This window comes from Atractosteus spatula, chromosome 18 (assembly GCF_055471065.1).
Source record: "Atractosteus spatula isolate fAtrSpa1 chromosome 18, fAtrSpa1.hap1, whole genome shotgun sequence".
NCBI classification, from domain to species: Eukaryota; Metazoa; Chordata; class Actinopteri; order Semionotiformes; family Lepisosteidae; genus Atractosteus; species Atractosteus spatula.
This window is the reverse complement of record NC_142723.1, coordinates 1,422,607-1,450,323: the sequence shown is the minus strand read 5'-3', so window position 1 is coordinate 1,450,323 and position 27,717 is coordinate 1,422,607. Positions and strand designations below refer to the sequence as shown.

Sequence of the window (27,717 nt, the reverse complement as noted above, 5' to 3'; positions counted from 1 at the left end):
GAGAGAGAGAGAGGGGAGGGAGATCAGAACAGCAAGACATATTTTTACAGTGCTTATGACAAATCCAACACAAAACTTCATTACAGCACGGAAGAGAGGTATTTAAAATTTTAGATCACTGGAAATATTTATTCAAGGACTAAAATGAGGTTTCGCAATGCAATGAGCTACACTTCACGATATCTCATAAAATATACTGACATATATTATTTATAGGCTTCATATGAGGACTATGTGTCCTCTTAAAGCAGAACAGAATGGAACATTGTGGGTTTGAGAATACAAAGAATATGAATGTTATAATAATAATCCCTTCTATTTATACAGCACTTTTCATCTTATAGGATTGCTACCAGTTCACACACGGGAGGGGACCCACATCATCCCCCACCAGCAGCCCCGCTGCACAGCCGATCAGGCAGAGAAGTGAGAAATTGATTCCCCCATTGAATTATGGGGGAGATTTGGGGGGGGGGGGCGGATTAGTCCGGAATTTAGCCATGACACTGCAGTTAACATCCCTAATTTTACGGTCTGTGACGCGGGATCTGTCTTGATCCCGGTTTAACGTCTCATGCAAGAGAACGGCACCTCCTACAGTGTCCCCAGTCAACAATACTGGAGCATAGGTATGAAAATCCAGGTCCAGAGGGAAGAACACCACTTACTGGTCCATCTAAGCAGTAATCTGCTGCTTGCAGGTCTCCCACCCCAGTATTGACCACGTATGTAGCTTTACTTAGACTCCGAGCTCTGACCATAGTCTACAGGGAAGTAGCGCTGCTGACACTTTAGGTAACCGTGTCATTTGGGCTTGCAATGATGAAAAAAGGAAATCATTTGGTATAGTTTTCAGCCTAAATATTAATATAATTTAAATAGCATAAAACTATAACAACAGATTAGCCTTTTCTGACTGTCAGACTGACATCACAACCCTCTTTAGTTATGGCTGCAAAGCACAGCATCTGCAGATGAATCGCCTTCGTTTGAACTGCAGGGTACGTCAAATCTCTTAGCTCAGGCAACAGTTTTAAGCAGCTGCAGTAAACACCTTCGATAGAGGGTTCCTGGGAAGGAAATGCATAGCACAAGGGCTACGCGTAGCGTGACCAGTTAGAACTGAGATGTTTAACGGCAAACAGTATCCTTTAACTTATCCCCGTCAATTAATTACCACAGCTTACAAAACAAGGCTAGCATAAGAATCAATCTCTCTGTCTTGTCCGTAAGCTGAATCACGCCAGTGGTCATTCAGATAAAAAAAAAACATGCAGTTTTTCTGACAAACTATTTTTTTTTAATTTGTACTTCGACAATTACAGTGAGAAGAAATGTTAAACGAGAAAATACATATGACTTTTAGGAAATAAAAAGCCTATCAGAGCCACCCCTTAAATAAAAATCAAAAGGAATAAATACATGATTCACAATTATTTATAAAATCTGTTTATATGAATGATCAAACTGAATGAGTAGTAATTTGTTTAATATCTAAAATTAATACTAATCATTATTATTCATTATAATTACTAATATTCTCTACTTTTGTCTTAAATGTCCATGCACAGTGAGACTGGTACTGGAAATTATCCACAGCTGAACAATTTTCATCTAGTTATGTGATTTCGTTTCTGTATTAATGGTAAATTATTAAAGCTAATGCTACTGCCACTACTTCTATTAACACTATGACTCATACTGCTACTTCTAATAATAAAATACAGAGCCTGTCTCACCAATGGCTTTCCTCAGACTGAAATCATAGTCTTTGCGAATCTCCTCAGTAAGCCGTGCTTGTAAACGTTCCAGCTCAGGATTGCCTTCTAGTTGACTTGGCAAAAGCTGCAGAATGCGCATCATCTGTTGTGGGTCTTGGGCAGCCAGCATGTGACTGCGCACACCATGGTGGATATAGTAGAGATACCGCTGGGGACAAAATAAAGAAAACAATTACAGCTGCATTCGATTACTGTTACAATAAACGCTGGGCAAGGCATTCAAATCACCACTGACTTACACATTGAAGAGAAATCTTTCGATCTGCACATTTACCTTTCAAATGACATAATACCACATATATGTATGCCTTATACTGCACAAAGCTTTCAGAAGAATTGCTGAAGATAAGCCATATAGTTCTTTTTACTGGACTCAGAAAAGGGTGAATATAAATGTTCATGAGAAATATGTTTCATTAAAAATGAACACTTGGATACACCTGCTTCTTGGAATCCAAAATGTGTTTGCCAGCAGAAGACGGAAACAGTATTTCCATTTGGGTGAAGAGAAGAGTGTTTTGTCAGGACAGGTACACAGTGTGTGTGACAACATTGCAACTGAAAAATGAGTCAAAAAAGCGGGCCGTTCACCTCATATGGCATCAGACCACCGGGGAACTAGTGTAGTAACTTTCTCTTTTGAGTCTTTCAGAAATGCTGTAACAAATTACGATACATACTCTATCTACAGAGGTGAATTTGATTTTCTAGCCTTGTATAAACAGTTGCTCTTTCTATATTCATGGTACAATGTCCCTTTCAATTGTCGAACATGATCAGTTAAAGATGTCTGTGTCTTGCTAGGGTGTGCTTCCACCAGAAGGCAAAACTATGGATTAATCAGCAAAGTCAAAGTCAAAGCCAAAACGGATAAGGTATTGGCAGGTTTTATGGTTTATGATTTGGAACATACATCATGCCAGCTGCAGATTAAGCTCTGGACCATCTTCTGGCATTACTATGAATTAACATACACAAAGCGACACAGATTGGACTTCTGTCATGGGAAGCTGGAAGAGTTTTACTATTGCAACATGAGCCGGACAGACATAATTAGGTAAATGGTTTTCCTAAAGAGATTTGCACAGATCCCATATGCTGCTGCTGAAAGATACTCAAAAATAATAATAATGGCAATGGCCCTGAAAAATTAGGCTGATGAGCAACCCATAATCATTATTCTGCATCTCCCTGAAGAACAGTTTGCATTAAAACCAAAAATACTTTCACATTACCCTTGTGCACTGCTATTATTTGCATAGCAATGGCAAAGCATTAATTTATCAATAATTTCAGCTAGAAAAAATGCTTGATCTCTGCATGAAAATCAGCAATGACTGGCTTGTGGAGTTTTTCCTTGCTTGCTTATAGAGGGGAAAAAAGCCATTTAGGAAAGTCAGATTTTCTCAACATCAAATGACTTCTCTCTTTGCAGAGCCCTTAAGAGTATAGCAAATTGAAACAATGCCAAAAATTGAATATTTAAGCAGTAGGTACACAGCATGATCCTCAGGATTTGTCCCACACTGAGAGCCTGCATGACAATTTGTGTGTGATTAGTAAGCCCCAATCCCTAATATAATCAAAATCAAAATATAAATTTAATTGCTCCTTTCTGCTATAGCACAACACATGAAGACCCATAATTGAATTACATAAACCTCTTGTGACAAGGTTTTATGTCCCAGTGCAAAATGGGTGGCAAAAAGATCTGGATCACATCTGGAACAAACACCAAGTTTTTTAGATTTAAACCCCAGGAAGAAGAAGAAAAAAATCTGTGCTTTTGAAAACTGCCCACAACTAACAGCATGAGCAGAATGAAACAAGGTGAAGGTCTGTTAAAGCAGTAACCTATTTGTGCACTCAAAATAAATTTAAAATAAAAATGTTAAGAAATAATATTAAAAAAAAGATATGACTCATGCAACGAGGAAAATATTGTAAAAAAAAAGAGCGGTTTTTGACAAAGCAACAAAAAATCTTCAACAGACTGACATGATATTTGCTGTGATATGGAACACTTCTGATAGATGAAAAGTAACACTCAGGAAGACTGCGGGTCATCTGGCATCTTGTCAGAAACCCAGTATTTTCTAAACCAATCCTGTTGCCATGTATGGAACAGCCTTTAAACACAGGCATCCACACTAAAGAGAAACATACACTTCCAAAAGCCAGCATGTCAAACATAATTTCAGATTTTTTTTAACACAAAGCATGGGCTTTATCTAACAGCGGGTCCAACTTTTTCATCTGTACTTCTTAAGTAAACTCCAACTGTCTAACTAATCTAATGTACGCAGGGATACTGAAGCACGCTGCCGGAATACAGCAGCGGAAAAGCCTGGCCATGAACTCCTAAGCCGAGACAGGAGCTGACGTGACTGCTGCATGATCACCATGAATCATTCAGCGGATCGGAATCATGAGATTTTTATTGGGTGTGATATTAAAAAAATGCATGACTTATTTCTGCCTTGAGAACTATGTATGGTCCAGTAGGAAATGTATTAATTAAGCGGATGAAGAAGAACATACTTCTAGGTCCCTCTGTGACGGCTCTCCTTCCTTCTGGGACATCTCCACCTCCAGACCTCTTATGATGTGGAGCTGCTGGGTGGGAGTGAGGGGGCGGCTCCCGGGAGGAGCAGGAGACCTGCGTTGAAGCCTCTGCCTTGCAGAATCAGGCACGAGGGAGACTCTCTTCTCGCTGGATTCCCTGTGAAGTTGCAAAGGGGCAGAGGTACAGTACCAGGACAGGACTGCCCAAAAAACGCCATGTGAAGTAACACATACGTCATGATCACAAAGCAACCAAGATCCACGCCCAACACGTGCCCCACCCCTCCACCACCAGCAGCGGCAGAAGCTTGCTTTCATACTCTGGGTTCGATGAAAATACTTTTATATCCAAATTCAACAATGCATGCAGTGAAACAGCACCTCCAGGCCACCAAGAAGTGGTGCCGGACAACGCACTGTCAGAGGGAAGTGATGGGATTTGAGACTAATGACTACTGCTGTTTTAAATGCAGCTCAGCCACCTGCAGAACCTCTACCTGCCAGCTGAAGGCCTGCATCGTGACGTAAGCTTCAGTTTCTTCTCCACGGGTGGAGACAATTTTGAAGCTAGAATGGGCACATTAAGGAGCAAAAATGACTGCAGCAAATGCACACAAATACACTCAATTGGATTTAACTGCTCTCTTCCCTTCCAAACAATCTTCAGCCCCCACTCTTTGGGGGGGGGGGGGGGGAAACAGCAAAAGTTCATTTGGATTGCAAATGGGTTTCTGAATCCAAATGCGTGTCTGTATTTTTTTCTCAGTGATAATCAGTGTTACAAACACAGCTATACACAGCGTAAGAGTATTACAGTCAAGGACAAAGACTAGTGATAATTTATGGAAGGACGGAATGTGCTTCATACAATTCTCAAGCTTGTTTTCACATAGAAAGAACCTTGCCAAATATACTGCTTTCAGTGCATGATAATTTTGGTATGCTGTTAATTTACACAGAGTAAAGAATCTCTAAAGAGGTTCCTATGCCCGACAAGCATTCTGTTTTATAAAGCTGGATCAGAAGGATACGTGACAAGGGTCTGGCCCTGGGAGAGCTCTGCGAGGGGCTGCGAGGGGAACTGGGGGGTCTCTTATGCAGCTTTCTGATCTTGAGGTGGCAGGCTGTGGGGGTGTAGTTGCTCCCTATCGATTCACTGGGCGTCCTGTGGTGCCACTGCTCCTTGAAAGGAACAGCCAGGGTCCAGGATGTGTTCTGGAGGATCGGAGGATGGTGGCTGTGCCTGAGAACAATCTGAGGAAGAGAAGAAAGAAACGGTCAACCACCATCGTAAAAAACTGCACTGTAACATCTGTGTACAATCATATTTGGTGTAGTCTGCAGCACACAAGACTGCAGTCCTGGAATTTGTAGGTGTATTACTTTCCCTAGAATTCTTACATGCAAACTGATGGCTATCAATCATGCGGCAGATTGTCATCTTGTCATCAGATTCTGACATTGTATTATATATAATATTTATATTTATATTATATTTGTATTAAAGGGCATACACAGTGTACAAAGAGTGGGGCTGTTTCTATTGCCCCCATTGCTTAAAGTAATTAATTGATTGCAGTTTTCTGTCCATCAGTTTTCCAATAATTGCTTAATCCAAAACCGGATCACGGAGATCCAGAGCCTATTCTGGCAAACAATAGGTACGCGGCAGGTTATACTAGCGTACACTCAGGACACGCCACCTCTCACTCAACCACAATCCGTTACACACAATCTGGAAGGTCTAGACTCTCTTTCAAGGATCTGTATGTTTTCTTTTGGTTCAGTATTCACTACCACAAAACATTTGATAATGTGCTATTAGTAGCTACAATCACAGTGGTCATTGGAGGTTATGCCTAGTCTCAGAGCTTCCAGAACTACTTTCATATTCATAGTCTGTTTGGGAATAATTACAACATGCTACACTAATAAATACTACTTTAAGCTTTGGTGGTGTGGAAAATGACTTATTATTAATATAGGGCACAATTTCCATTTAATTGATCATAATTCAGTACCACGGTGGAGCTAAAGTGCCCTAGTAATGAAGTACTTCTATCAGTATGCACCAGAGCTTGCTAGAAGACAGTTTGCTGTGTATATTATACAGATTTCAACTCTTCATTCACTGAACTTTAAAACAAACAAATCTGCAGTCACAGAACGAACAGAGGCTGATACTGCGCTGCTGGCAGGAGTACTAAACTCACAGCTTTTTCACATGCCATAGATGGACTGAGGTGCACAATTTAGCCTAACTCAAATTATTGCTGTATGGAAAGCATGGCAATTTGTGTATCTAACATTAACTACCCCATTTCGGTAGAGAAAGACAAAAAATACATAAAGCCATAAAGGACACGGGAGAAAATTAGCAAAGTTTAATTAAATGGGTTATCATTTTAGTCGACCACAACACTTTTTTCATCCCAATGCTGTTTTTTTCATGAATGACTCTACAACAATATCTGCAGCATGGCAAAATACCATCAGCAGACAAAGTGCGGGGGCTGTATTTACCTTTTGTACACAATGAAAACACCTCATGCAATACACAATGCATAATACGGTCTGCTGACCTTCCAAAATGAGCCTCTCTGAAGATAATTCTCGGGTTTATGTTTTCATTGCTGCAAATCTGTTCCTTCAGGTATCCAATGGAGTACAGTAGGTGACCAGTGCAGGCTATTCTTTTTAGTGTTTCCTGAGAAACACATAAAAACCACCTACAAATGTTGCACCACCTTGCCAGTGTGATTTAGAGGGCTCACTTGCTTACAGAATCACTTTCAAGCTGAATTTGTCTCTTTAAAGAAAAGCTCAATGCCTGTTTCACATCACGATGGAGGTTGATAACAAAGACATTGCAGTAGGTTTGTCTTTATTTACTATTGGATGTTCATTTCCCTTCAAACACAGTACAAGACTGCATTTCCATTGTTTTCTGATTGGATGCCTGTATCTCTCCTCATTTATCTTTGTCCATTTCCAAAAAATACTGTAAAACGTGCTGACAGAAATGCTCTTTCTTGCCATAACCTTTTATCCGGTTTGGAATCCAAAATCAACTCAGTTTAAAATTTCAGGAATTTTCTTCCGGAAAGCAGACTTTGTAGGATTCAGACAGCCAAAGAGAAACAGAAGAGGGCAGTGGTGGAGGCTGTTTACAGGTACACAGACATTGGAGCATGTTTTAGGATGCTGCCTTCATAATTTCTCTTCCAGGGCTTCTTCCCGCCTGCAACGAGCTTCCTGATACGATTTACTGGCAAGTCAGTACAAAAGGAACAAATGAAACAGGGCCTGATAACAGCCTGCTTCCAATGCAGATTGCTCCTGCTTGGCGTAAGCCCGCTTACAAAGGCAAATGAAGTTGGGCATTCAGCCTAAGCTCACAGAGTCGAGTGTTAATTAATTTCTTTGAAAATGTGGAAGACATGGCCCTCCAGTGTCTGCAATTCAGTGCACGGAAATGCACATCCAGTCAACTAATTAATTAAAAGTTAGCAATTACAAAAATTAAGAGCAACAAAAGAGAACTAAGATAGAGGGGTGGAGGCAGGGCTGTCAGGCTTTACATCTAGGAACTATTCCAATTTCTTTATCATATAATTCCTTCTTTTGAAGCATATAAATTACCATCTGACGCACCCACCATGCTACTATTCAGCACAAAGTCCCATTAATTTGATTCCTCCTTTGCAGCACCCAATACCGTGCTGCCACATTTCACATATAAAGGCTTAGCACGTCTGAAAAGAAGGCTTATTTTTAACATTCTCAGGCTATTCTACAGCGCGAGAGTCACACTGGAGCTCCTACAGCCTGCTAAAACGCTTATTTTGAATTACAAAAAGAGTTTTGCACAGATTTTATTTGAACCGTTTTTTTTTTCATTCATCAAAGATGCACCTCTTCTTTGAAGCGCACATCACCGAAAGCTCACCCCCTTGAATGCAATGAGGGATTATGTAGTGGTAGAACCATCATTACCAACATTTCTGACAGTGTTACACACCTCTATTTTCATACTTTTGACTATTTTATGCTATGTTAAGGACGGCAGAAGCCAGGGCTGTCCGAATAAAGTTACCAATTACTGCTGGAAACATAATGATTCGCTAAAATAAATGTTATTCAGTGTTTTACGGTGTACTGTGCACGCTCCATCAATCACGTGGGTTAGCATTAGAATAGTTTAAAGTGCATCATGTCAATTGACGTCATTCAGAGGGTAAACGCCTCTTTCTGCACATTTTGGAGCGAAAGTGCCTAGGGCCTACGCACACCACAATCCGGCCCTGGCACCATGAGCTGGTCAGCTCCTGCAGCTCACCTGGTAGAGCTCAGAGGGCTCTTCGGGAGAGGACACGGGCAGCGGGGGCAGTCCAGGTAATCCCCGCGAATGGCTCATGTTGTGGATGGAGTCATCTTCCATCTGTAATTAAACGAGAAGGTCGCTGAAACACAGTGGGGTCTGTTTTACTCCCTAGCGGGAATGGAAGTTTGAGGAACACGAACGCAGAATGGTTGCAACCTGGGTGAGCGTGTTCTCGGTCCCTAGTTAGAATAATGCATTAAATAATCATTTTTTCAAGTTGCACTGGTTTACCCCTGCATATATAGGGGGTCCTCCTGAAACCAGGTCTTAAAAGACAACTTTAGTGGTACCATAGGCATCATACATTATAAAGACTTGTGTTGTTGTTTTGCATGTTACGGCTTTGCAATATATTTCAGGATATTTGCAAGGGCAAAATTGTCAGAATCAAAGACTGAATCTCGAGAGCCAGTCTTGAAGAGCCTGGTTTCGGAAAAGTGTTTCACATAAAATTGCTTTCTGCACAAATTTACATGAGTGGCACAGCTGTATTCATTTCAGTGGTCTTCTTCATTTCCTGCTTGTTCCTCCACAAATTAATTTTTGAGGTGGGCCTGAGCGTCGGTGCCTACAGTACCGCAGATCCTTAAAACCTTTCATGAAAAGAAAAACACCAGCAAACAGAAGTGTCATCTGGCTCTTTGTCATACTGGAATTGTAATAGTGGTCACCCTCTCTTCGGAAGTGCTTGCAAGACACCACTTCAGAATCACAGAATATTGATCAGTAACAATACTTTTCAGTGACTTTTTCTAATTTTTTGGAGTGATCTTGAGATTTCTGTTTAGCAATATTGTCTATAGAGTCACGGCATATTGTATATTGAATCAAATAACGAAATTGTATTCCAGAGAGCAACCTCTTCACGGCTGACTGAACTCCATCTCTGATGTAAAATCATGGTGAAGTAACAGCAGGTGGCACACAAAGTGCAAAACAAGCAAACATAACGCTTATAAATGTGGTTGGACAGACGGCAGATGCAAAAATGGAATAAGGAAGGACAGCAAAAGAGGAATTAAAATCCATACTGATCTGAAAAGGGCACTCATATCAGAGGAAAACAGATATGACAGTGGCCTGCACAGATGTAAGTGAGCATGAAAAAAATACAGAGAGAACAAACTGGCTTCACTCTAAATCCAGACATTAAGGTTATCAGGACATTGAACCTGATCGCCTCCTTTCAAATCCAGATCTTAGGAACAGAAAGATTCTCATGCCTATGACATGTCACGTCTCACAAAAACTACAATGTGTGCAGGATACAGGGTAAGTACATCACTACCAAAACACTACCAATCCATTGCCGTTAAATTATTATGTTTAGTTTCAGCTCCAAATACAATGGTTTGTGGCACAGGATGTTGTTAACAGCTCAAATGCAGCATGTGTCTTAAACACCAAGCCAAACCTCCCAACGAGGAGACCACCTATTACTTTATTTCAACTCTGATGAAATAAAAATGTCATCACGCTTTTAAATAAATCCTTACGCGCTTTAAACGAGTTAATTCCATTACTGAATATGGAAACTTTAAAAACAAACTTAATGTTGTTCTTTCGCACCATTCTATAAAAAAAAACAGATCACTTCCTTGAATCCTACCTGCTTCAAGCGCTCCATTTGGTAAGGCAATCCGGAAGGATAAACAGAAATCACATTTGTTAACTTATTTCAGGAACTTGAGGTTTGATTTCTCGTCGCTAACACCGTTCTCTTGAAAACCGAGGTCGGCTGCCCTCACGAAGGTGAGTTTACCTGTGACTCGTAGCGCCGTGGCGACAGTGACATCTCCATTGTGCGCTGTCCTATTTCAGGAGTAGGATTCCAGGTCAGGTTTAAAATATTAACAATCACACATCTGGCAGGAAACAACTGTTTTTGCGGTCACCGCTTTTAAAGAATCGATGCATACTTGTATATTCAGAACCTACTGTTGTGTAACACTCTTAGACAGCGGCAAAATTTTACAGCAAAGTTTTTTTTAACTCTTAAGACAATATTACAGCAAGAAAATAATACTTGGTATTATTAATAGTATTACCTTTTTTTTTACTTTTCAAAATAAATATCCGTCCTCAGCGCCCCCCCCCCAAAACCATATTGAAATGCGTCTGTATAAAATAAAACTTTCTACCTGTCATACATTTAAAGGCTGTATTAAGAATATAAACCTACAGTTTCAATTTATAGGATCCCACCTAGCTCGAATAGTACTTTGTACTAGAAAGAAAATATTGCTCATTATTAAGAATTTCAAAGTTTATTAATAGTCTGCATGCCTTAACTCAGAGCTGTAAAAGTTACCTACAGCTATCTGTTGAACTTCACTGTAAACATCCGGGACCAAGGTTGCCCGTGGTTACTGCATACTAGTTGCCGGGATACAGATTCTCCGGCCTTCCTGTTTTGTGATTGTTTAAGCACCACCTAAACCCATAAGACTAAAAGTAAATTAAATATACATATGATTAATTTAGAAGAAGAGGTATATTTTAAAACAATGTTCGTCCAGAGCCGTCATCATCGTTCTTTATTCTCAATTCAAGTCTACAATATTTATCGATGGGAAAAACAGACGGTTAATAAAACACACACAAATTGGTACTTTGTAAGTCTCGTCCCCTTAAAAATGCATAATTATGCTTAATTGCTTAATAATATACTTAACTGTGCATCAGCTTAATAATAATACCATCATTACTACTACTTGCAAAAGCTGAAATCAACAATAGACCCAGATGTTGAGTTTTTGCGGATAGAAAAAGAATACATTAAATAGGTTTTGTTAAATATATTTTTTTTTCTTTAGCTGCTATGACGCCTGTTGTAGATCATATCGTGTGTTTTTAAAATGCATTTTGAAAACCCAAATCTTTTCATTATTTTGCCCTTGTGTTAAAGGCACGTGTGGAGTAGATAGGCAGATTCTTAAAAACAGGCAGAATCCGTTCAATCGAGGCTTCCTTTAAGATGGACACACCGGTTATCTTTGATCTACAAACCCAATTCACCTCAATATCTCCGCGTGTTCTGCTGAGACACAGCAGAAAGTACGTCTGAGACTATACTTCACGAAGAATTAAGTATAGCACAAAGAATGTGGATCACCATCTTCTTAGGGTTTTGACAACAGTGAAATCACCAAAGGTATATGCCAGTAAAGATCCACTCCACTAATTGAAGACTCGTCATTTAGTTCTCCGTTACCGTGCCGAATCAATAAAGGCTAATCAATAAGAATCGGAATCCACACAAGTTGCATTATGTATTAATAATTCGTATCCTATCCAGACACCACACAAATTACAGACGACGTCTAATTGGATGTGCAGCACATTACATGTAACAACCAGCTATATGAACTATTTACTAGTTAATAGTAACTAGTAACTGCACCAAATGAGCAATAATTTAAATTCGTTTTTTCAAAACATTAAAAACCTATGCCACTTTTCTTTACAGCTTTCTTAATCTTTTCTTTAGCTGCTATACGAGCTAAATGTCTTTGCTTAAACGGCTACTCGTATACGATCAAATTTAATCTTTTAGTTAAGTGAGCATTTCTGCACTGATTTATTATTACAATCATTATTCGTTTTAGTCAATACGGTGGGGGCAGGCGTGCAGCCCCGAAGGATGTTGCAATATAAATGATTATTTGCCGACCTCCAGAAACGAAGAGGTTAAAAAGGATCTGCCTCGGTCTCCTATTTAAATTATGCGGTAGCTCTAGTTTCAGGGAGGCGGAAACTATGACGTTTAGACACAAAATAGACATTTAAAGCTGGTAAATGGGAGGTGTGTAGGTCTAAATTGCAGCAGAAATACGGTGGGAAACGGGAGGAAATAGGGTTTATGTTAAAGTCGGGGTAAGTCAAAAATTCATTCGGCTTTGAATAAATCTAGTTCGCTTTTAGAATGACAGACAGGCAGCTAACTGCGGTAGTGGGTTAATGACTCAAGGAACCGGAAATATCCGACAAACTGAGGACCTGAATGGCGAATTGGTACAGAGTAACACTTCGCATACAGCGATGAATTGGGAAAACACGTTTTATCGATCTCCTCTTAACGGAGATAAAGACATCTGCCGTAAGATGATAGGGGCCTTCGCTCTCTTAATATACATTCCGCGCTTCTGAACTGCGTTTGGAGGAGGCCCCGTTCTGGTGTAAAATCTGCAAAGCAGTAAAAGGTTTTTTTAAGAGCACTTTGATTAGCTAGGTACTTTAGATTTATTATACCTCTCGTGGAAGATTAAAGGCAGCTTGTAGTTTCGGGTGTACGCCGTAATGACTGTTTTTTTTTCCCAAATCAATGTCAGATTTAATTAGCTGTCCAGTGGTCAAAACTGGGCAAGTGGACATCAAAGATGTATCTCTCTAAACAACAAGAAACAGGAAAACGGGAATATTTTTTTGTCTTTCCTGGAAGTTGCCTGAACAGAAGTAGTGGCACAGCACTGCACCATACGTACTGTATTTGTATGTAATTAAAACGTTCAGAGTATTGATTTCAATGCGATGCTTCCCACTGTGATGTAAAGGAAATAACTATATGATGTTGTCAGTGTCGATATACGATGGCTGAGCCGTGCTTGGACGGTTTTTTGAGGCGGCGTGGTGAAAGCTGATCTTTTTTTTAAAATTATTTTCACGGTTAAAACAACAATAGGTTCCAACATGTATTACAGTATGACGTATAATTGTCTTATAAGTGTCCCATTTTCTTCACTTTGCTTCAGGTAATCCAGAAAGTTGGGAAATCCTTTTCTCAGCAGGCAGCTGTGTCTTTCTCCTGCAGCAGATAACCCTTTTCTAGGAAATGTGGCCAAGGCAAGGCATTTCACTGCCGAAGGAGATGCAGCTGCTACAGAACCGTTTCAGTGCCATTTTGTACACCCTGAACAGCAACTCCAAGGTAAAGCTCTGTGTTGAGCTGAGCTGAAATAAGAGCACACCTAATTTCAGCAGGAGTGATAAAGGTTCCTGTGCACCAGGGCTGCCCAGCTCTGGTCCTGGAGGGGCTGGGTTCTCGGCAGGTTTTCATTCCAGTTCAGCTGTCGGCCAGCTAAATCAGCTCATTCCTGCCTTAACTGGACAGATTTAGCAGCTTCTCCCAGCTCTCCAGGTGCCGCAGCTGCGGGCATCTGGAAAACCTGGAGGCACACGGTCCATCCAGGATTAGGACCGGCCAGGCCTGCTTTGCGCTGCACTTTCAAGAGCCTGTGAAAGAGATGATTATACTGTGCAATTTTCACAGTCTCGGGCAGTTAGCGCTGTGATGGGCCACATTTTGCCTACTTTCTCCCCTTATGAGAAGTTAATTGTGTAGAGATGTGGGCTTGGACAGGTCTCGTGGTGCAGTTTGCGCTACATGCCTCTCTGAATTTGATACAGACGTGGTTTCTGATGACTGTGTGCGTCTGAACCGTATCGATTTGTTCACGGCCTCTCAGAAGCTCAAGTGCGTTTTTTGTTTGCAGCCTGAAACCGATTAGAGCTACACTAACTAGTGGGAGTCTAGACATTTTTCTAGCATATGAACGTGAAAGAAAATTTAGGTTGGCAGCCTTCAATGTGCTTTATCGTGATACCGTCTGTAACAGATTTGGCTAATTATGCTGCAGGGGAATTTTATTTACATTTATTTACAAAAAGTTTCTACTTTGGTAGCTGGTCTATCTCCCTCCCCCCCCAAAGTACTTCTTAGTTGAGGGGGGAGGGGAAATAGTTGAAACAGAATTGTTTTCCAGCTGGGGTCTTTTAATAGGGTTAAGCCTCCTTTGCTCTCCTTATATCTGAAATGTTGCATTAACTCCTTCTCTCCTGCTGTTACTTCTTATTTTTGCTTTCTGTGGAGCCTGTCTTCCTAGAACCCGGCATGTGACCTCATTATCCCTCCTCAGGTGGCACGGTTCATGGAGACCCCTGTGGGCCGGTATCTGGACGGCCACCCTTTCTTCGTCCTGGTGCTGCTGGTGTTTGGTGCCATGGCGACGGTGCCCATTGGCCTCTTCATGACATTTGCCATCACCACCTTCGTCACCGCGTCCATCGGCTTCGTCTTCTTGGAAGGTGAGTCGCTGACCTCAACCGTACAGCTCGACACCTGGCCGTTCTGGTCCATTCAGTGTGATTTACAGGCCTGTATCAAAATCACACTCTTGCATTGAGGACTCAGATCTTATGGTGCAATGCACCCATTGCAAGGCTAATGTACATCAGCCGGAGTATTGAGCAAAACGGAAATGAACCTAGGAATGTCAGGGCACAAACGGTTCTGTGCTTACCTGTCTATGTAAAGTTTTTCAACTGTTGAGCAAAATAGCAACCCATGTTTTTACTGCAGCATCATAAGAACAAAATCTTTTTGTTTTTGTTTTGCTGTAGTAACCCTGGATCTCTTTGCACATGGCTATGAGGAACACAGTTGACATGAGTCTTGCTTAGTGTGCCATAGACTGCAAAACCTTTTTACGCGTCTGCTGGAGTACAAAAGGTTGGATTGGATTGCAGTGGAATTAGGTGCATGGCACTGGAACTGCACTGTACATATCATTCAATAAGTAATAGCATGTACTTGCGCAGTAAAACAGACCAAAGTTCAAGTCCTTTCTTGAGTAAATTGACATCGTTTTCTTTGGGTTGTGTTTTTGCCTTTTTAATGGAATGTAGGTGCAAGTGCAATATTTTGTTGTTAACATTTGGTCGTTGTTTTATGCATGTTTGAAATGCAGAGAAGGAATGGATACCTACAAGGCATTATGGCTCCCCAGGACTGGAGATGTGCACCCCTATATTAGGCGATAGTTTAACGATAGCGTGTTTCACGGTGACTGAACAGGGGAAATAAGAATGACCGACTAGTGCAGCACCTGTAGTAACCTGTGCATTGTTCCTGCCAGGGTTCCTGCTGTCTCTCGGGGGAATTGCACTGCTGTGTGTCCTCTGTGGCCTGGCTATCATTGCCTTTGCTGTGTCTGCCATCCTCAGTGCCTTCTACATCACTGCCACCAATGTGCTCAACTACTACTACAGCCAACGGTACGATACCTCTTAGGCACTGCCAGCTGTCTGCATGAGGACAGCTCTCCCTGTTCTTGACAGGTCTGTCGGGCGAGAGAGCATAAAAGCTCCATTTCAGTCTGCCAACAAGTGCAAAAGGCTAAAGGTGTCCTGGAGCTCGAAATTAAAATGGTTTCTGCTTATTTATTTGTAGTTGCTAATTATGTTAACGGTTTATGCTGGCGGCTGTCCAATCTTGGTCCTGCATGGCCGGTGTAACGGTATCCAACGGGTGTCCATCTCTTTAAAGCGGCAGCACCTGAAGATCTGGGAGAAGCTGTTAAAACTGGTCCAGTTGAGCGAGCAGCTCATTGATTTTAGCTTGTTAAGAGTTGGAATGAAAACCTGCCGATACACGGTTCTACCAGGACCAGGGTTAGACAGTCATGGTATTACATGCAAACATAGTTGGCATGTGCAAATAAATAAAAAAAAAACATTTTTATTTACAAGGCTTGCTAAGTGAGTCCTTACTTCCACGGAAGAAAGAATAAGAGCAGAAAGTGTGCTTTTACTTCTACGTTTAAATGTGCTTCATCATACCCAGGCTATTCTCCGTACTCCTGATTCTGCAGCTCGATGTACTTCTTGACATCTACTGACATTTCCTCAAGCACTGTTCCATCACCTGGGAATAATCCCTGCTCATTCTTCTGTCGGCAACAGTAATGTCGCACAGCTGCGACTTCACTAATGCCTTTAAGTGTGCTGTACAAATGTTTCCCGCAGACCCCCAACGTTAATTGAAAGGGCAGCAATTACACTCATTTTCTGACGGATCACAGAGGCTATTTGAAGCCTCTCAGAACACACAATTTTAGAGATGAAGCTCGGGAGTATGACAGATTATAAATTCAGCACGCTTTTAATTGCTTTACTTTTTTGTTTTGTGCAATCTATAGAGAATTTACAAGAGATCAGAGAACTTTAAGGAGATAAGTAGTTGCAAATAAGAGGAGGCTATGTGGCCTGTCTGACTCTCTTGGGCTGCTCGTGACTAATTGATCCAAGCATACAGTATCTGCTTCAGTGAGTGATCCTTGTGCTTCTCCACTATTCCATCACCCCAGCTGGAGTATTCGGAAAGACACTGAGCCCCTCATTGTAAGAGTTGCATGGGTGGAGGTGTATCTGAGTGGGGGGGAAAAAATATCTGGAAGTGAATCGTAATTGCTGATTACATAGAAATTCAATGATCACGTTGAAAAACTAAGAATTAATAACGGGGTGACTCAAATTGTTTATCTTCCAGTCCATTCCATTTAATTTCTTTTGCATTTTGAGCCGCTTCCTTATTTTATCATGTATGAATTCTATTAAGCAAATGAAGGAGTCTAAGAGTAAACCTGTCGACCTCGTATGCAGAGCTTAAGTGTCCGTTTATTGAGTGTGGCCCTGTGGCAGATTGAACCTGTGGCTGCTGGAGAGGCGCGCTGCGATTGCTGTCAGTGTTTCTTTTCCTCCCGATATGCCCACTGAGTGAGATTGGGGAAAACTCACAAGCACAGAGAGGTAAATAGATGCAGCCTCACTTAGCTGGCGCAGACGTTTCATTGCAAAACAGAAGTCACTGAGGCGGGAGGTGGTGAAGAATCTCTTTTGGAGAATTAATTTCTCCCTGTCTGGAAAGGAAAATTTCACCTCCCACACACAAACAGGCTGCCTGTCGGCTGCAGCAGGGGTGCATAACCCTGTCTTGGAGTGTCGGAGGTTTGTGGTTCTTCTTCCAGCTGATGCCTGACTGAATTTTTTTTTATCTGCTTAATTGGACAAGTTGAAGCCTTTCCTTGTTCTTGAAAAGTTGGAGATTGAAAGAGGCCTATAAACCATCCTGGGCAGCAGCCCTTAAGGAGCTGGTCTGGGCTCCCCTGCTCTGCAGTATCATTGTTCTTTGGCCAGCTTGAATATGCCTAACGTACTTTTTCTGACTCGGAGGGGACAGCAGCACACAAGATATCATCTTGGGTTCTGACAGTGCCTTCGTTTGATGAGCCACCCCTGTAATTTAAAGCCGACGTCTGGGGGGGGAAAAAAACGTTTAAGCCCACGTTTCTGTGGATTTTGCTCAAGACAAATAAACAGCTCATATGTGCTGCTGATTTCAGTAAGGGGTAGGTACGGCAAGCGATCCGTTTGTCTGGGCGTGTTACAAAAACGGAGTACGAGAGTTTGACACCCCTGTGCTAGAGGATGGAAGAGATTCATTGGTGAATTTGTGTTTGTTTCTTCTCGTGAAGCTCTTCCACCACAAAGCAGGACCCTGCTGGCAGTCCCTCAAGGCCAGACCCGGACTCCTCATCCGTAAGCCCCGAGCCCCAGAAACCGAAGGGGCAGTAGACCAGCGAAGGAGAGCGGAACCACCAAGCCCGCTACCCCAACACCGGCCCACGCCCAATCTCCGGCCCCGTCCTCCATGCGCCAGCGGAGTCCGCCCCAAAACGTTCCAGCTCGCAGCTCTCACACTTCCCTTTCCCTTCCAGCTCTGAGAAAATGAGACTAATACTCTTCTAGCGTTTCGTTTATAACCTGGGTCGGAGTGAGCCCGAGTAGGAGTGGGAGACACCGGTATTCCCTGTGAGGACAAATAGAAAAACGAGCTCCAGTAGCGGGAAAGGGAGTCTTACCCCTGCGCGCCGCGGTAGAAATGGATGTGCATGTTGTTGAAAGCTCTGTAGTATGTTTCTGGAGATGTTTTTTTTTTTTTTCCTCCTTTCGTAGGCAGTCTTTATTTATCAGAGCAAGTGACTTTCTATTTTATTTGTAATCTACTGCAAAGGAAGTGCCCCTGTTTCTTGGGTTGCTATATGTTCTTTACACTTACGCAAGCATAGTACTTAATGTTCATTTACCCATTAGTACATTCACATTAGAATTGGAAATAATTTCACTTCCAGTTTTAATTGAATGTTTTGTCCTTGAAGAAATGGTACTAATGCAGATCTAACATCATTAATCAACAGCACTTTTTAACTCTAAAATGAAAAGTTCTATATTGTTACTGCTGAATCAGTATTTTTGTACGGTTTTTATTCACCAGCATACTATGAGTATAAATTGAGAAAATATCATTGTAACTCTCCAGTGACTGTGGGGAAAAAATATATTTCGCATTTAATGAAGTGAACATTTGTCATGCACAAACCTAGTATTCATCACTACATGCATAGAATGAAATGCCCTTTTTCACTCCTGCACAGCGAGACTATAATGTACGTGTTCACCTAAAAAAACCTGCTCTTGCCTTCAAAGATACTCTTAATTGTTTATCGCAGTATTTCCGACTACTTCAGTACACATAAGGCAAGGTTTTTCTCAACTTGCTAATTAAGAATTTGCTCCCTTATTCCTGACTAAACCGCTTTTTAATAGGTGGTCATTTGCTGATGAAGAAACACAGGTGGGAAGGATACTGAATCAAACATTTCCCAGAGCGAGTCAGTGCATTTTGTTAAGGTATCTTTTACTTTTACTTAAGTCCATTTTGTTGAGGTATCTGTTTGCGAGGTGTGCTGTCAGCTTGCATACCTGAAAGAGGGCAGTCCTGCAGCTCCCTAATTACCACTAGGCTACTTTTTCTCTTTAACCTCTCTCCTATCCAGATTAAAGAAAGCAATCTTGCACAATCACAGTTTTCTCTTTTTGTGTGAACTGACTACATCTATTTACATGTAGTACGAGTGTGGCTCTGTCACAGACCTCATTTTGTTTCCATTGCAAATTGTTTCCACTCTTTTTTTTTTTTTTTTTAAAAGGGTGAAAGCTAATTTAAAAAAAGGTCCCCCAGTAGAAAATTGATATAAATAAGAGCAAACTTGAACAAAAACTAGAAGAAAGAGGTTTACTGCAGCACTAAAATCAACAGTTCTGGAGTAAATACCAGATTACATATTCTGCAGAAAACTAGTAGTTTTTATGTTGGAAAACGGACTGCCCCTGCAGAGTTTAATACATCCCTACTTGTGTCAGAAAGCCCCTTGATCTCTAGAGATGCTCGGAGAGGAATTTGTTTCCAAATGCCAGCTGTAATAATACAACTAAAAATAAAACATTGTGTTTTCAATTGTTTTTTGTCTTCACTGTTTGGTCAGTTATTTCTGATTCCCTTTTGCTAAGGAAGAGAACCTCACCTGGATTAAAGCCTTTCTACTATTGTGTGTGATTCACAGCCATGACAGCTGGTTTGTAGTCTCTCAGCATTCTGTCCAGCTTGTACTGCTCATGATATAAGAAGGTCAAATTAAATATGTGACCTGCCTGTATATGCTGGTGTGTCTGGGCATAGGGCACAGACTTCAAGGAGTGCTCAGTGTGGTCTGGCACATTCTCTCAAGTAACGAATGTATTCCGCAGTCCTTACCTTTATTCCTTGATCTTTCTTTTTAAGAATTCTCTTGGTTGATCACTAAAACTGCGAACTGTACAACACTCTCGCCTTGCTGTAGTCTTCCCAATGCTGGTTTATGATTTATGAAGAGTCACCGACAGCAAAGGACAATAGAACAAGCAAAAAAATTGTGATTCGGCAAGCTGACATTACTATGTGAATTTTCCTTATCTGTATTTTTTGTCCTGTGCTATGAGCAAACAAAAAGACTTCACGTTGAATTGCTGGTTTTCACTCTTCCGGAAGATATGAGTCACCGTATAGCCTGTAATTTATTTCTAAGGAAATACTTATCGCAAATTATGTCTTTGATGTAATATTTAAAGGGACACCGATTCCAAGTTTTTTTTTTAGAAGGTTACAATTGACATTGCAGGCCAGTACAGAAGTTCTATTTACCAGTGTTGGTATCTCACTGGAGCAAAGCTGTCCAAGAAATTTTATCCCAGACACACACATATGAAGCATATCAAGAAGGCTTCAAAACCGAGCTGTTAGATATACAGTATACACAACAAACCACAGACTCACTGCCTTCCTTATTTGACCGGAACAATATCAAGATCAGTCATAAGCACTTCAGGTGGGCAGCTGCGTCAGCATGTGTAGGCCGCAAAGGAACAGGTAACTGCTGAAAAGAGAAGATGGGAAACGCAACGTTTCGGCTGTGGAGCCTTCCTCAGGTGTACAGCATGGAATAAACCTACTGTTCCATGAGCAGAGATGGTATTTTTGAAGAGTGTATATATATATATTGTTTAACACAGAGAAGTGCATTTAAAGAATATTCTTGCTTGACATTGTTGCTTGTAGTGCAACAAACTTTCATGTCACTGGTTTGTAATGAAAATGATAGGGGCTCCATTGGAAATATCTGTAATATGTTGCACATGCTTCTTGCATAGTATATAGGTTTTTCAATTCAAAACCAAGTCGTGTTTATAGAGAAGGAATCGGATTACTGCAAAAAAATACCTGTTTAAATCTTCTGGAGGTTTTTCTGTGGGTCTTTCCTGTTCAAAGACAAGGCGGTGTATCCCCACTGGAACCTGCACTTCAGTCCTCAGATCGGCGGCTCCAAAATACTTCCCTATTACTGTATCCCGTTTCATTTCTAAGCGGGTGTACTGTGCTGCTTGAAACATGTACTAAGGAACTGCACGCAGGTGACATCATCATACAGGAGGTAAGCATCGCCTGATCTCTGTTACTTTAACATTAAACACAAAAGGCTAATAAAGACAGGCAGCCCTTTGAGTGAGCTGTGAGATAGTGATGAAACTTAGCGCGTTCGAATGCAATGGCTCGATCAAATGTGATCGCACAGTCGCTAGTGAACTAGAGCCTGTTTCTTGGGACACCCGCTTATTGGTTCCTAAAACGTGCGATTACAGGCTCAAAACTCGCCATTCGAAGAAGAAATGTACCTATACGGATCACTTCTATTCAGACAGGAGTTGTCTTACCAATGGCACGGCCAAAATCGTCACCGCATTGTTTTCATTCTATCGCATAGTAAGACACGAATAAAGGCGCCATGTATTGTTACACTGCAAAGCATTCAAGTGCGGTCTGTTCTCATTCTCTATTCCATTCCATTCATCCTACTGATCGGCTCTAGAAGTGAATCACAGTCATTGATTATATCTGTATTAACCCAGAGTGTAGTAGTCTTTAACTCAAACGAATCAAGCGGTGGTGTTTAATAATGCATTTCGTTGCCAGAATGTGCTTGGAAATGGAGCTCGAGAAGGCTGTTCTGTTTTGTTTGAAGAGCACGTCCCAGGGATCTCACGCACTTTATTACGCGGTGTGACATAAATGCTTCGCTCCTCACCAAGTTTGCTGGAGCTGCTGGAGGTGCTCTTCCAGTGAAGAGCTGCAGACGCCCAGCCCCGCCGAGCGAGCGGGCTGGTTAGGGACAGTTCCACCGCCGAGCACAGCGACCAGTGTCGTTCCGGCAGAAGGATTTCTGATTTGCACTGGGGAGGAAAAGACATTTACTGCAGTTATGGATTTCACCGATATTTTGAATGACACCGAGAACAACACTTCATTCGTCACACAGAATATGTCAAATCCAGGTGATTTACAGTACTACTTTAAAATATAAAGAATGTTATTATTATTATTATTTAAATTATAAAGTATTATTTATGCTTGAATTATTTAATTATAAATGTTAATTATTTGCACCATTACTAGCTAGCATTGCAAAGTTTTATGTGCAGTGCTTTGTGTATGTTTTTAAATTTGAGATGGGCTTCTCCATATTAGATCATTTAAGATTCAGTGCCAGATATTTTGCCTGACAACCTGTTGAAATACATTAGTACTGAATATTTTTCCATCTTTGATATATTTTTATCTTTCAAATGAGGTATAGATATATATTTGTGTTGCTGCAGACCCCTGTGCTCATAACGGCTGCTGTGCATTGTTTTTTAAATGCATGGTTATCCAAACAGATTTCTAAGCTTATCTAATGTCTTACAGATGCAATTAAATATGTCGCTTACAGCAGTGTGTTCATGCCCACGGTATTTGGCATCATCTGCCTGCTGGGCACTGCAGGCAACATCGTCGTGATCGTCACGGTCTTTAAGAAGTCCAAGTTCCGGTGCCGGAGCAGCGTGCCGGACATCTTCATCGTCAACCTGTCGGTGGTGGACCTGCTCTTCCTGCTGGGCATGCCGCTGCTCATCCACCAGCTGCTGGGCAACGGAGTGTGGCGCTTCGGCGAGTCCCTGTGCACCATCATCACCGCGCTGGACTCCAACAGCCAGTTCACCAGCACCTACATCCTGACCGCCATGACGCTGGACCGCTACCTGGCCACCGTCTACCCGCTGGCCTCCGCCCGCTTCCGCACCCCAGCCGTGGCCGTGCGGGTCATCTGCCTGGTGTGGCTCCTGTCCTTCCTGAGCATCACCCCCGTGTGGATGTACGCCCGGCTCATCCCCTTGCCGGGGGGCGTGCTGGGCTGCGGCATCCGCCTGCCGCGGCCGGAGACGGACATCTACTGGTACACCCTGTACCAGTTCTTCCTGGCCTTCGCCGTGCCCTTCGCCATCATCTCCGTGGCCTACCGGAGGATCCTGCTGCGGATGTCGTCCTCGGAGGCCCTGACCACCCAGAGGAGCGCCAGGCGGAAGACCAAGAAAGTCACCCGGATCGCCATTACCATCTGCCTGGTCTTCTTCTGCTGCTGGGCGCCCTTCTACGTGCTGCAGCTCGTCCAGCTGGCCCTGGAGCAGCCCACCCTCTCCTTCTACTACGCCTACAGGTTCGTCATCAGCCTGGGCTACGCCAACAGCTGCCTCAACCCCTTCATCTACATCGTGCTGTGCGAGTCGTTCAGGAGGAGGCTGATCGTGTCCGTCCGGCCCGTGGAGGAGGAGCCGCGGAGCCCGGCCAGAGGCCGGAGGCAGCGCTCTTCGGACAACCACCCACAGCTGCTGCACCTGGTGCCGGTGACCGGGCGGTAGCCGCAGCTCTGATGGAGGAACCAAGAGCTCTGGAGGGTCGACCAGGGCAATCTCAGCCTGGGGTGAAGATGAACTCACGACTAAGCAGACACCTGATTATGCAAAGTCCGAGAGCATCGCTGCACGTTTTTGTTTTGGATGGCAACCATTGCTGGTGCATTGCTTTGAAAGCATCTTATACTGTCTAATGTATTTTCCTCTGTTATATTTTTCTCACTGCAAAGTTTTTCCATCTTTATGCCGATACAGTTTTACAGCAGTCTAACCATCTATCCATTTTCTAACTGCTTTAGAAAATGCAGTTGGGGGGGGAGCTGGAGTCTATTCCAGCAAGCTACAGGCTCGTGGCAGGGTACACCCTGGACAGGACACCAATCCTGTGTGGCAGGGCACACACAGACACCAACAAACACACCACTCAGTGAAAACCCACACAAACACTGGGAGAACACCATGCCGGACAATTTAATAGCTATCTTCTATTGAGGTTTTGGATATCCTGTTTAATTAACAGGCAATCCTTGTAGAGAGGCACATGTGATGATAGCGTAGAGGACCCCTGACAATGAGTAACCCATTTAGATTTAATGGGGAACTGTGGAGAATCTGTTATTGCAACGCTTCCTCTTGGCTGCTTGTGTATTATTCATCTTGAGTTACAGCGATCAGGAGTTAGAAGATTCTGCTCCATATGAAATAAAGATCACAAATGGCAAGCTTGCTTTTTTCTGGCCTGAGCTGAGCTATTGATAAAGTTGTTTAATATTGCAGAATCAAGAGTGAAGGCTTTAGATACATTATCAATACTCAAAAAATACATCTGTTTTGTAATATTGTGTCTGAAATGCCTAATACTGTTCCACAGTCAGGACCTTAAAGTAACAATTATTATAGTAACAGTTAAAAGATTAAGTCTCTGTTTAAACGTAAGTGTTCTGTGACTCTTTTCTGCAGTATTCCATTTGAAAGCTTTTTATGCCCTATGTAAAGGTGTACACAGTGTCTTTGATGTTTCCGCTGTGAAACGTACCGTCTCAGAAATGTAATTATCCTTAAGGATGTTGCATGCTTTGTGCTGTAGTGTGACCAGCGAAACTGGACTGGATTTTCTTAAAACACTTCAACGACATGAATACGTTCTTTATTTCATCAAATGATTGTTTCTAAAGCAAGGAAAGGTTATTTGTTATCTTAACTGTTAAAGACATTTTTAAAACATTGTAATCTTTTCCTGCTTAATCTGAATTTCAGTCCTAAATCTTTCACGTCACTCACCCCTCTGTACTGTATTCTTACTTTATGAAACAGGTTTGAATTCATTATGCAAATAAAAAAATGAAACAGCTCTGTGAAGTAGCATTGTACTGACAGTAAGCGGGGATGTTTTACAATGCAGACATCAGCACCATGGACAGCATCGTTCGGCATGGACTGAGCAGCCTCCTTGCCAAGAGCAGGCCATGAAATATGTGATTCAAAACAGTTTCTCCTTCTGCAGATCTTTAATGAGAACTTCTGTTTTTGCAGCGCAGGAATAGACAGGACCAGTCAGGGAGAGCCCAGCATGTGGCAAATCAATAACAGGGAGTCATGGAAATCAAAGAAGGTAACAGTGTCTGAGGGGGTGGTGTGGGGTGCTCCGAAGAAAGCTGGTCATGATAAAAATAGTCTGATTGAAAGGAAACTGACTTTTTGCTGAGAAGATCCTTCCCACCAGCTGTTTCTGAGGAGAGCAGGCAGATGTGCGTCTGTTAGTTACTGGGGCTAACCAATGAAGAAGGGAATTAAGATGGGGTGTTTGCCCAGCAGGGAACTGCAGCTCTCTTTCTCTCGTTTATTACACAGACAGGCATCACGAACAGTGCAAAGGCTACAAATCCATCACTGGAGGCTGAGATAATCCATCCATCTATTTTCAGCCTGCTTGTTCTGATCCTGTTACCATCCGAGAAGCTGGGGGCAACAGGATCAGTTTACTTTTCTCTTCATGTGCTGCTTGTTATTAGCAGTTGTCGTAGTGGCCAAACAGACTTATCAAAATGTGCTAAAATATGGTCAGAAACAATCTAGGTCTATAGGAGGTCACTACATTTCAATGCACGGACAATGCATTTCTTTTGTCCTTTTGCTAAGACATAGGAAATGTGTCTTTCTAACTTACAAGCTCAGAAAGTGTCCAGAAATAGTTAATGGCGGGGAGCAGCTCTCAGTGTTAAACTATGGGTTTAACAAAACACTGGTTATAGAGCTACTGACTGATTCGCACACTCGAAGGTTTCTCCTTAATTAACCCCACCCTTTGAAATGCTAATAGTCCCTTTCTTTCCTTTTCTATACTGTGTTAAACCAAGACACCTGCAGTGACCTCATTCATAAAGGAAAGCCATCTGATTGTTTGTTCAGCTCCTGAAATAAACGTGCGGCTCATGAAAATGCATTCCTCGGACTGAACTCCGTGCACCTGTAGCTCTCCGACAGGGGGAAGGTCTTCCATCCTCGAGCTTTGAAATGCATTTTTATTATGCTAAAATCCAAGGGCTGAATGTGGTCATGTGTAGCAAAAGAGCAATTAAGAGAACAATAGCAGACCTAGAAACCTCTTGCAGGTAGTTGAATGCGTGCTAGAACTCAATTCATCAATGAAATCCAACAGAGGGGCTCGTAGTGGGGTTTTTCATTCACAAAACTGTGACACAGAACTGCCAATCAAAGCACTGCCATTGTTTGAAAAGATATCAGGCTGTTATGCAAACTACTGCTAAAAAAGCTACAGCCAACATTATTACCGTTGAAGATAACAGTAGCAGGTGAAGAAGCATTTTATGCAGTTTATTCTAACAGCTAGAAAGAGAAATATGCCAAAGCTTTTCATTTTATTGCTGATTTAATCACTTTCAATAAAATGCTTTCTGCTATCTTTATTATTATCATTACAGCATTGCCACCTCATGGCCTGATCCAAAGAGGGGATAAGATTTAATTGAAGTCAATTTTGTTCAAAGCTGAATTTGAAAATATTTGCAGGTGGGGAAGGCAAACCACACAGTTAAATTAATTTTCTAAATAGTATTTCTTTACATCATTCGTAATTAAATAGTATGCCCTGTGCGTGTCCAGACAGCCATGTTGCATTATGTTGAAGCGCCGCTCAGCTCTCTTCAAATAATAAAATTAAGTCCAAAAATAAAGTGAATGAGTGCATTACTGCTGCGGAGGGCTCACTCCTAAGGGGGGAATCTTCACAAGTGACAGGGGAGGAAATTGGATTACCTCCAGAGAGCAGAGCCCAGATGCTGAGAAAACCCACACTCTCTTGAAAAGAGGTTGGTTAGGGTCAGGGATGAGAGAAGCACCCCTGTTAAAAACACAGGAGAGGAGCACCCCAGATCTCCTCCCACGTTGCTTGCCACAGAGAGGATGAGAGAGCATTTTTTCGGATCATTTAAAAATGTCCGGAGTCAATCTGCTGCGGCTAACGAGACTCGCCCTGCATCCGCTGGTCACGCTGGTGGAGGACGGGGAAGGAGTCGACCGACGCACGGAGCAGGCTGATATGTAGCTGATTTGAGATGTAGCACCGCAGCGCCGAGGTGAGTCATGCCCATCTAAATCCCCACTCAGGCTGAGGCTGTCTGCCTCATGACTCAGTGTGTCCCTTACCGCTCACATCCCCGGGACATTGTCAAAGACTGGGGGTGACAGCTCAGACTTGTTATACCAGATATCTGAGGGCATGTGCTGGGGATTCGAATTCACCACATTTTTATAGGAAAAGGTTGAGGTGGGGGGGGGGGGGTGCTGCTAAAATCAAGCCATATAGATGAGCCATAACCTCTCTTATTCATTGTCACAGCACCACTTATTCACAAAGGCTTAAGCAACATGAGATTAGGTGGGAGGTCAGTCCATCACAGACCACAAGCCCAAGGACAATGTACAAATACAAACTATCCTAGTCACTGGAAGTCGGGAGGGACTCAAACAGACCTGAGGAGAGCATGCAAAATCAACACAGAAGGTGTTCCAGTCTAAACTCGACTC

General features: G+C 42.2%; 3 protein-coding genes across 6 annotated transcripts in view; 2 read left to right on the top strand and 1 right to left on the bottom strand.

Moving 5' to 3' along the window:
- dnah3 (dynein axonemal heavy chain 3) overlaps positions 1-10,531 on the bottom strand; it is a 52,541-nt gene extending 42,010 nt beyond the window's left edge. The window contains exons 1-6 of one of the 2 annotated variants that reach the window (XM_088936221.1): positions 10,493-10,531; positions 8,686-8,787; positions 5,378-5,600; positions 4,844-4,913; positions 4,323-4,503; positions 1,740-1,929 (exon numbers count right to left, since the gene is read on the bottom strand). In XM_088936221.1, coding sequence (XP_088792347.1) covers positions 1,740-1,929; positions 4,323-4,503; positions 4,844-4,913; positions 5,378-5,600; positions 8,686-8,787; positions 10,493-10,531 — 805 coding nt within the window. Of the gene's footprint in view, positions 1-1,739; positions 1,930-4,322; positions 4,504-4,843; positions 4,914-5,377; positions 5,601-8,685; positions 8,788-10,339; positions 10,358-10,492 lie in introns of those variants that run through there. The other variant, XM_088936222.1, reaches the window with a different exon arrangement.
- On the top strand, positions 10,442-19,867 carry LOC148818320 (lipid droplet assembly factor 1-A-like). 3 transcript variants are annotated; one of them, XM_088936227.1, is made up of 5 exons: positions 10,442-10,482; positions 13,482-13,657; positions 14,646-14,814; positions 15,645-15,783; positions 18,042-19,867. In XM_088936227.1, exons 2-5 carry the CDS (start codon positions 13,562-13,564, stop codon positions 18,139-18,141), a joined length of 504 nt encoding a protein of 167 aa, XP_088792353.1. In that variant the 5' UTR covers positions 10,442-10,482; positions 13,482-13,561; the 3' UTR covers positions 18,142-19,867. The 3 variants fall into 3 exon arrangements, with proteins under 3 accessions (XP_088792353.1, XP_088792350.1, XP_088792352.1); XM_088936224.1 differs by lacking the exon at positions 10,442-10,482 and adding an exon at positions 12,409-12,606; XM_088936226.1 differs by lacking the exon at positions 10,442-10,482 and adding an exon at positions 12,683-12,829.
- Positions 19,868-22,199: 2,332 nt separating this feature from the next.
- LOC148818319 (melanin-concentrating hormone receptor 1-like) lies at positions 22,200-25,021 on the top strand. Its single transcript, XM_088936223.1, has 2 exons — positions 22,200-22,272; positions 22,685-25,021. The coding sequence occupies exons 1-2, from the start codon at positions 22,200-22,202 to the stop codon at positions 23,674-23,676; spliced, it is 1,065 nt and encodes a 354-aa protein (XP_088792349.1). The 3' UTR covers positions 23,677-25,021.
- The last annotated feature ends 2,696 nt before the right edge of the window (positions 25,022-27,717 follow it).